General features: G+C 40.7%; 1 protein-coding gene across 2 annotated transcripts in view; it reads right to left on the bottom strand.

The window, feature by feature from the left end:
• Positions 1–1,707: 1,707 nt before the first annotated feature.
• The window catches only part of PRAG1 (PEAK1 related, kinase-activating pseudokinase 1), a 38,794-nt gene continuing 31,526 nt past the window's right edge, over positions 1,708–8,975 (bottom strand). For both annotated transcript variants that reach the window (XM_087926295.1, XM_087926296.1), the window contains exons 6-7: positions 6,874–7,616; positions 1,708–3,035 (exon numbers count right to left, since the gene is read on the bottom strand). In XM_087926295.1, the coding sequence (XP_087782421.1) occupies positions 2,016–3,035; positions 6,874–7,616 (1,763 nt within the window). In that variant the 3' untranslated portion in view covers positions 1,708–2,015. The remainder of the gene's footprint in view (positions 3,036–6,873; positions 7,617–8,975) is intronic.

Here is an 8,975-nt window from a genome sequence, read left to right as displayed (position 1 = left end):
GGCTGCTGGGGTTTCAACGCTTCCTCAAAGATCTCAGCGCAGATATTGTAGAGATGTTATGTATCAGATCATAGGCATTCACTCTAGATAGAAACTCAGCAAGCTTGTACTATTTACATAGCTCAAAGGCTATGTGCACCATTATACATTGCGTAATAAATATCTGCATTTTCTATTACACAGAATAGTCTCAATAATTGCAAAATCTCTCTTATGAATTCCACTTTCTGTGCATAATGCAACAAGAAACCTGCTAGAACTGTTAAACTTTCCAGAGGGTGTTTCACTCATCCTATACACCAGGGAAGAGCAAAATTTGGTGACTAGAGGCTCTATGTATCACTGGCTGGTGGCAGTAAGGGCCACAAGTTATGTTCCATGACATGGATGGACCTACATTATGAACGTGAACACAAAAATTGGTGATTTATAGAGACAGTTTATTATCCTGTGATTCTGGAGAATACATCACAATTTACATGGGAAACTGTGCCATGCATCGTTTAAGCATTTGTAGCTAGAAGTTGATGAGAAGGCCATAGGGGTTTTGAAACATGGGCTTGAGCAGCTATATGCAGCACTAGGTTTTGAATGGTCCCTCTCTACCTTATACTTTGAAACTTATAGGATCTCAATTCAAGAAATAGAAATAGATAATCTATATATAAACCCCAAATTACTAAGCCAGCCCAACATAATCACAATGTGGTTTCAAACGAGGCATAAATGAAGGAGTTGGTTCAAAGGAAGTTGGGGAATCAGGCAGATTAGGTTTCTTCTGCCCTTGCAATGATTACTGGGTTCAGAATCACAGTAAAAGAAACTCAGTCAGATGGGGAAATGTTGCCATGCCAAGAGATTATTTGCATATTCGAGAAAAACACAGGAAGAGAACCTTGTTTAACAAGAAGAGAACAATCCCAAAGAAATACACGTGGAGTAATAAAGAATATAAAACCAGACCTGTGGGGAAGGTCCTGTGTTGCCAGAACGTTCTTCTGCTTGCAGATATTGGGATAAGACCATTTTGCAACAATTCCACTCATTGCCTAAACAGGAGTTAATAATGATGTCAGGAGATTGTCCCCCTAGGAATTCCATTATAGCAGGTCCCCAAACTTGGCAACTTTAAAACTTTGGGACTTCAACTCCCAGAATTCTCCAGCAAGCAAACCTGGCTGGAGAATTATAGGAATTGAAGTCCACAAGTCTTAAAAGTTGCCAAGTTTGGAGACCTCTGCATTATAGTGTCACCTTGCACTGGGATCATTGAATTTCAGTGTACACCGGCTGCTTTTGAACAAGAGCCTGAAATATTGCTGAATATGGGTCTGAAAGTTACTCCAAAGAAATATGCCTATTGTTCAACTTTCCATTTTTCTCTCCTCTGAAAGATCCCATCAATCCCCTGCCCTGTCTTCTCTAAGCCAGTTTTTCTCAACCCTTAGCAACTTTAAAACGTATGGACTTCAACTCCCAGAGTTCCCACAGCTAGCATCAAATTGAGCAATACTGCACTAAGCACATCACAATCCAAACAACCAAGATGGAATTGTAAACTAGACTGAAAGGACTGGTTTCAGTGGTTTAGTAAGTTGCAATTTCAAGGCAACGTTGTTGGGACCTGGTTGCACAGTTCTCTGTAACTTTTTTTCTTTAACCCGCAAGAATAAAACAAAATGCCGATGTTCTTTTAACTTAAATCTATTTCATATGAAAATAACAACAAAAATCTTACAAGAACGAACTCCTTCAAATTGGGGGAAAAAAAACACTTAAAAGGGACTTTCAAGAGTTCCTTAGAGGTGGAATCTAGATAACACTGTTTTACATTTTTATAACATTCAAAATGACTGCATAAAATGCATTATCTTTTTTTTAAAAAAAAAATTGGTCAGTTAATGTTAAACAAAGGAAAAATGTGATGTGTGCACCCACTTTCAATCGAGCCAACTAAGTGCACTCTTATGCAGATTCTGCCAGAACCAATGCCAGCTTTGAAAACGCTACAGAGATCAGAGAAGATGAAGAAGTTTCAGAGACTTAAAAAGAGAGGAGGGGTCTGCAGAGGCCAGATACTGGCAACAAAGCCAGTCCTCCAGCTGAACATTGTGCTCCGCGTCCACTGCCCTCTCGGCAAACTTCATCATTAACAAAGCCCGTTTCATGTCAATCCAGTTCTGAAGAGCTCCATGAAGGGCCTCCTTGTGCTTTAGGGGCTGATCCGCTATGTCTTTCCTAGGACCCCAAAGCAGACACTGAAGAATCCGCTTCGCTTCTGTGATGGAGATACGTCGGATTGGGTCTGCTTCCAGGAGCAAATGTGCAAGTTTCTGGAGCCCGCTGGAATAAATGGAAAGGTTGGGAAGGGCAGGGAGATCACCCTGGTTGTATCCTTGTTCTCTGAGACGGGTCTGAACTTCAAATGGGTTAGGCTGGTGCAGAAGCTCATAGATGAGGATTCCGGTTTGGAATTCATCAAACTTTTTGAACTGGGAGGCCGATACAATCTCTGGAGCTAACCGGGCCTGGTTCTTCTTTGCTTTGGATTCACCGATGCCTGGCTTTTGCATGGCTTTTAAAAAATTGGTGATGAGGAGCCTTGGCAGATGCTTGTCATTTTTGGTCCTGCTGCAGCCTATGAAAGGTTTGCAGCGCACCAGCAGCAAGTTTTCCAGGCAGAGATCTCTGTGAATGACATTGTGCTCCTTAAGATGCTCCAACCCATTGCAAAGCTGGAGCAGCAGGAAACACACTCTCCTCTCATACTGGTCTGGCTCATCTTTATGGAAAGTTTCAGCAACTCCCACAAAGTCCGCAGCAGTCTGGTGTGGCACTTCGCGGGTAATGACAACCACACACTCTTGCTCCGTGGCAGCGTGGGAAGGACACTGGCTGTCCATGGAAGCATTTTTCACCATGCTGGAGGGCACAGTGGCTACAAAATGCCCACAGTCCTGCTGGATATTGAAGTGAACGGGAATAGAAGGGCTAATACAGGATGCTGCAGATTTAACGTCTTGGTAGGTACATATCTATGAGGAAAAAGTACAAGCAAATATTTAAAATGTCGCTAACATCTGGAAACTGATTAGGAAACAAAGAAGTAGATACAGAGGCCAAGATATTCCCTAAAGCAATTAGCAAGCAAATAGATATCCAAACAGCCGCGTCATGAAAGAGGTATCTAGAGAAATTTTGAACCAAAAAGCAATTTCAGATATTTTACCTGTGGTTCCCAGATAGCGTTTAGCTTTTGTGTCATGGTTACCTGGGTCTGATATAAATTGAATTCCAAATACCTGTACAGCATGAGGTGCCGATCACTGCTAAATATGATGACAGGGAGTTACGATTGAGCAGGTGGTTGAGGAAGGATCAGAACTGGAGGAATCCTCCCAGTTTTCATATTACTTGACCTCTACTGAGTAGTTTAGATGTGAACCCATTGGTACTGGCTTACTCTCTTAGATTTTTCTCATCCCCATTTCCTTTCTGTAAATCTAATCTAGATGGAGACAACCTGTCTCTAGACTATTCCCCCGCTCCCCTTATGATACTATGTAAAGCAGGGGTCTCCAAAAACCGGGTCCATGGACCAGCACTGGGCCACAGCATGCCAGAAACTGGGTTGCACAAAAAAGCAAACCCCCATCCACACCCAAAACCACACCCCCTCCGATCTGCAGAAAAATCTCTCTCTATAGAACCAGCCCCTGGTGCCTAAAAAGTTGGGGGCTGCTACTGTAAAGAACAGTTTTCTGTCATGATGATGGCATCCAGCTAAAAACTGGAAGACTGTGAGTTCTAGTCCTGCCTTGGGCTCAAAGCCACCTCGTGACCTTGGGCCAATCACATTCTCTCGTCACTAAGAAGCAGGCAATGACAGACCACTTCTGAAAAATCTTACCAAGAAAACTGCAGGAACTGGTTTAGTCAGGTTCCAAGAATCTGACACAATTGAATAGGGGAAAAAAAATGTAATACACATTGACACTCTTATATTGTTGTTATTACTACTACAACAATTGATATTCCTTAAATTATTACCATGTTAATTACTCTATTTCTATTGGACTCACATGAGCAAAAAGATGATTTTCACTGCTGTTGCTTTTTAATCATTTTCTTCAAAAATAAATTGATTTATTGTTTTGATTCAAGTAGACACACACACTTCAGGATCTAAAACTTTTAAGAGCTTCCACAAAAAAATGAAGTTTAATTATGAATAATCTATTATACTACTTACACTACAAGATTTCCCAACAGTGTTTTTAAAAGGAGGGTTCTTTTATATCTCTTCCTGGATTACAATTTACCCAAAGAACCATCTCATTATTAACTTGGATTAAAAAAAATACAGATATATGGACCTCCTTGTATTGTGTGCCAAAAAGCCCCATATTATACAAGGCTATCCCATCCACCTCTTGCAAATAGCAGAAAGAAAAAAAAAAGAGGAGTTTGGATACTATGTGAAATGCTCCAGATTTTCGATATGCAACATAATGAATAATTTAAATAAATCAAAATGATCTGTTATTTCATAACCAGATCCACATTTTAGCTCAAAATTTCAAACAGGCCTGAAACAGCTGTTAAAATTGAGGGTGACTTCAAGCACTGGTGATATTGTAGTTTTCCTCTTTTATGAATTGTGCCTTCTTTTTTGCAACATAAGAAAGGCACATGGGAAAATTATTTAGCTCAGTGACTAAGTCCTGAAATATATCTATCAATCAAATATTTAAGCGGTGAAAAATGAAAGGATTGTCCCAAACTGCTTATCTAAATTTTCCCACACAGCAGTCTCACTTAGTTCTTAGTTTTTCTGGCTCGGCCTTATGATGCAACAATGTTGGCCTGAGACAATAAAGACACATTCTGTAACATAGGCATACACACATGTGGTCTGCAATGAACACACAAAAAAGGCTTATTTCCTTTCCTAGCAATCGCACACTCTATTTTAAACACCCATTGTGCATACATGCCGTGTGATTGCTTGACTGACAGGAGAGCAAGCCCTTTCCTTTTGTGAAACTGGCATCCATGCAGACAACAGTTCGTGCACAGCATTGAAAACTAAGGCCACAATCCACAAAAGGCAAACTCAAGATCAGCGGAACTAAAGTAATGCAGATTCTTGACTTCTTTATAACGTGACTAAAACCATCTCCAGCCTCTTTGGATTGAAAAGATGTAGCCATATCTTGAAGTAAGATCAGGAAGTGACAATCAAAATTATGTGAGTGAAATAATTTGAAAATATCTTTTTTTTTTGTCCTTTCGGAAAGTTCAAGCATGATGGTATTTTTTTTCTTAAGGATGTGCAATTGTGCCAGGGCACCCTTTAAAAACTTACATAACCCAAAGCCAGAATGAAGGTGGCAACTGTCAGGGAACTCCCCCAGGCTTTCTGATGGGTTTGAGCACAGGAAGATTCTGGAAGATCTGCCCCTACATGGCCAAATGCCTTGGAATGGATGACTCATTTGCACCCATGGAGGGTTCTCATGAATCACAGGAATTCAGGGCCTCATGAAGTTCTTGGCACCACGTCGTGCTCAAATAATGTTAGAAGGGTCAAGACTCACTTCCTGATTGTTCTACTCTCCTGGCACTAAAAGGATGCCAGGACAAGAATCCCAGCCACACACCCTCCTGGCCTGACTCCAGACACTTCACTTTCCTGTTAAAAGAAGGAGAATGTTAGTGCCAAGCACATCAGCAGAGACCCAAATCCATTCTCCTTTTTGATGACAGTGTCTGAGAGTTTTTGTTTTTTTTTTCTTTCAAATTTCTATTTGTTCTGACTTGGCATTTTGGAGTGAATTATTCCCTGTATTTCTGTTTTTCTTGATGCTCACCTTTTCAATCTACATTGGTTTCTAAATGGGCTTAATCCTGCTACTGTAGCTGCTATTCACCCCTGAATTTTGCCATTGGAAAGGAATGGTCTAATCCAGGTAAAACCTCCGAAAATATCTCAAACAGAAGTCCAAAGTATTTTGATCAGAATAGAAAAAGAAAAAAAAGTTGATGGTATATTTGTTTGGCCCTATATCCCAGAAACCTGGAGATTTTTTTCCCCCAGGCCATTTATTTCAGGAATTTTGAATAAGACTAACTAAGGTGAGCATTTAAATCGGACTAGTGAAAATCCTTTGACTAATTACACAGGCAAAGCCAAGCCAAGCCAAAGAAACCCGGTGATATTCTCAAGGTCTCGGGATCTGCCTAGATTTCACCTCAAACAAAGCCACTCAACAATGACTTTAGGAGATACATTTAAGAGCTAGTGAAGTTCTCCAGACTAATGTCTTTTCTTAGCAGCAAGAGACCAGCTAAAAGCCACTGCGACTGAGGAGAATGTCCACTTTGGTAATCATATGGAACTTTTTTTAAAAATCATCATGCAGACCTCAAGATAACAGAATAACAGAACTGGAAGAGACCTTGGAGGTCTTTTCATCCAATCCCCTGCTCAAGTAGGAGTCCCTATATCATTCTGGACAAACGACTGTCCAATCTCTTCTTAAAGGCCTCCAGTGATGGAGCACCCACAACTTCTGAAGGCAAGCCCTTCCACTGGTTAATTGTTCTCACTGTTAGGAAATTTCTCCTTAGTTCTAGGTTTACCTGCTCTCTGGACCTTTGCATTGCTTCTGGAGAGTTGTCTCCTCCTCTAGTTATTTGAAGTGTCACAAAGACAAAAAAAGGACTTTGCAGGATGGGAGCCCTTGCTCCTTCTCGGCTCTGGCTTTAGCTGAATGAACTCTTGGCTTGATACATTCCTGGAGGGTGGTATAAGGCATGAGAAATGTTTCCGACCCCTACATTACACAATGATATTCTTCAACTACTTACTTTCACTGCATAAGTGCTAGAAGGATCCTTGGCACACGTTGCACAGAAATACACTGCATCTCCCGCGTTACAGCATGGTTTGTTGCACGTAAGTTTGAAGAAAGGCCAGTAGTTCTCACTAAAACGCAGTTCACTTTTTTGATCACGCATAAAATATTCTTCACATTTGGAGACCAGGCGGCGCAAAGATTCTGCATAGAGTCCTCCTAACTTGGTATACATGCCTTCTTTGCTATTGATGTTGCCGAAGAGGTTATGGAGCTGAAGGCCAGAACCTGAGGAGGCCTGGGTGGATATACTGTGCTGCGAGGAAGAAAGAGATGGAAGATTTCTATCCTGAAAGCCACAAAGGCTGCTGTTCTTAGCAGAACTTGGGAATGGAGTAGCGATGGACCCTATGAAGTTCTTTCCCAGAGACTCAGAGGAGGAAATTGTATGATGGTTGATCCCCAAGTTAGAGCAAAAGAGAGATTTTTCTTGGACACAGACGTTACTTTCTGACTGACTGGAGTTCAACTTGAAGTTCGGGAAGACTGCTGCTTTGGACGGAGAAGATGAGCCCCAGTAAAATCCATCGGGTGATGAAAGAGCTCTGCTGACAGTTTTCTTTTGGGGCAGAGGGGGAGGCTCCACCGTTTTGCACGGAGCCGTGTTTTCAGTCAAACATGGGGGGAAATGAGCAGAAGGCAAGGCAGGTTTCTCAGTATGGATGGAGGAATGAAGGCTCATTTTGCACAATTCTCCTAAAATGTACACAGACGAGTAAGATAATTATAAGCCAGAGAATCTTGGCAGCATAGATAAACACATTTTACAGCATGAGCCTAGTATCGAGTTCTAAAGATCTATCTAAAAATGAAACATAGAAGTAAAGAACAGAATCAGTTACTGATAATCTCTTTATTACCAAATATGGTATGGGAATAAATGATTTCCCATATATCAATATGGGCAACAATGGCTGTGAAGCAACCACCACCACCGATCCCTGATGCAGCCAAGCTTTTCTGGGCACCCAACTGGATTATCAGAAGACAGCAACAGTAATGGACCCAGGGCCCAATTCACTTTACATATGACAAAATCGGTCACAAACTGGACCATTGTTTCTCTCACATGTTACAGATGTAGCATGTGATCTGTGCAACACATGTCTATGGGATCAATAAGGCAAGAACGCTTAGTTTGATAGGCTGTTCAAGAATTTGTGTGTATCAAAGTTCTGCAACCCATAGGCTGGATCTAGACCTATCTGGTTAGCAAGGGTGGTTATGCTCACTCTGCATGACTAGATCTGGGAAATGGTTAACATTCCTTTGAGGAAGGAGGTTGTGCCATCTGACGGGATCCTTTCTTGATTCAGTCATTTTGGATAACGGTTGCTTCATCTCTCACTTTTCATTTTTGGGGGAGAAGGTTTTGGAGAAGGTAGTGAGATTATATATTTTCAAATCAAACTAGTAGCAACAACCATCTTAAAATTGGAGTTTTTCTGTGGAGGGTAGAGTTCAAAGTAGATTTCCAACTAATTCTGTAGTGGAAACTAAGTATAACAACACATGTTGTATATTCATATGGGCATACCAATCTAAGACTATAATAAACTGACTAATATGGGAAATGAATCACTAAGTATAATAAAGAAAAACTACTGAAAGGTAGTCAATCAATGCCACATAGTGTTTTGAAGATCACCGACATTTTGTCATATAGGTGAGCATTGGTGACTGCCCTACAGAAATGAAGCTGGAACAGAGTAAATATTTAAGCAGAAAGTCAGCTTTGCGTTACATGCTGAAAAACCAAAGTTGGCTGAAGCATGGCATTTTAAAAAACAATTAATATATGCTTTTTTTCCTCTAAATTTCTGGAATTAAGGTTCATTCCCTTTCTAAAATTAAATTCACAGGTCAGGAATATGCTTTCTCTTTCTAGTTTTGCATTGTGTATAACTGATTTGCAAGTACAGTGCAGAAAATCACATAGTGACACAGCAAGCTTTCTTATCTGTTTGGGAAAACTGTGGGGAAAAGGCTAATTACAGTTATATCAAGAGTGACTTGATTGCGTGATGAGCAACTGTGACAAATGAATGAATAAAT

The sequence above is a fragment of the Pseudonaja textilis genome, chromosome 2 (assembly GCF_049901715.1).
Source record: "Pseudonaja textilis isolate UNSWEBS1 chromosome 2, rPseTex1.2, whole genome shotgun sequence".
In the NCBI taxonomy this organism is placed as follows: Eukaryota; Metazoa; Chordata; class Lepidosauria; order Squamata; family Elapidae; genus Pseudonaja; species Pseudonaja textilis.
The sequence above is the reverse complement of the archived record's forward strand: the minus strand, read 5'-3'. Positions and strand labels throughout refer to the sequence as shown.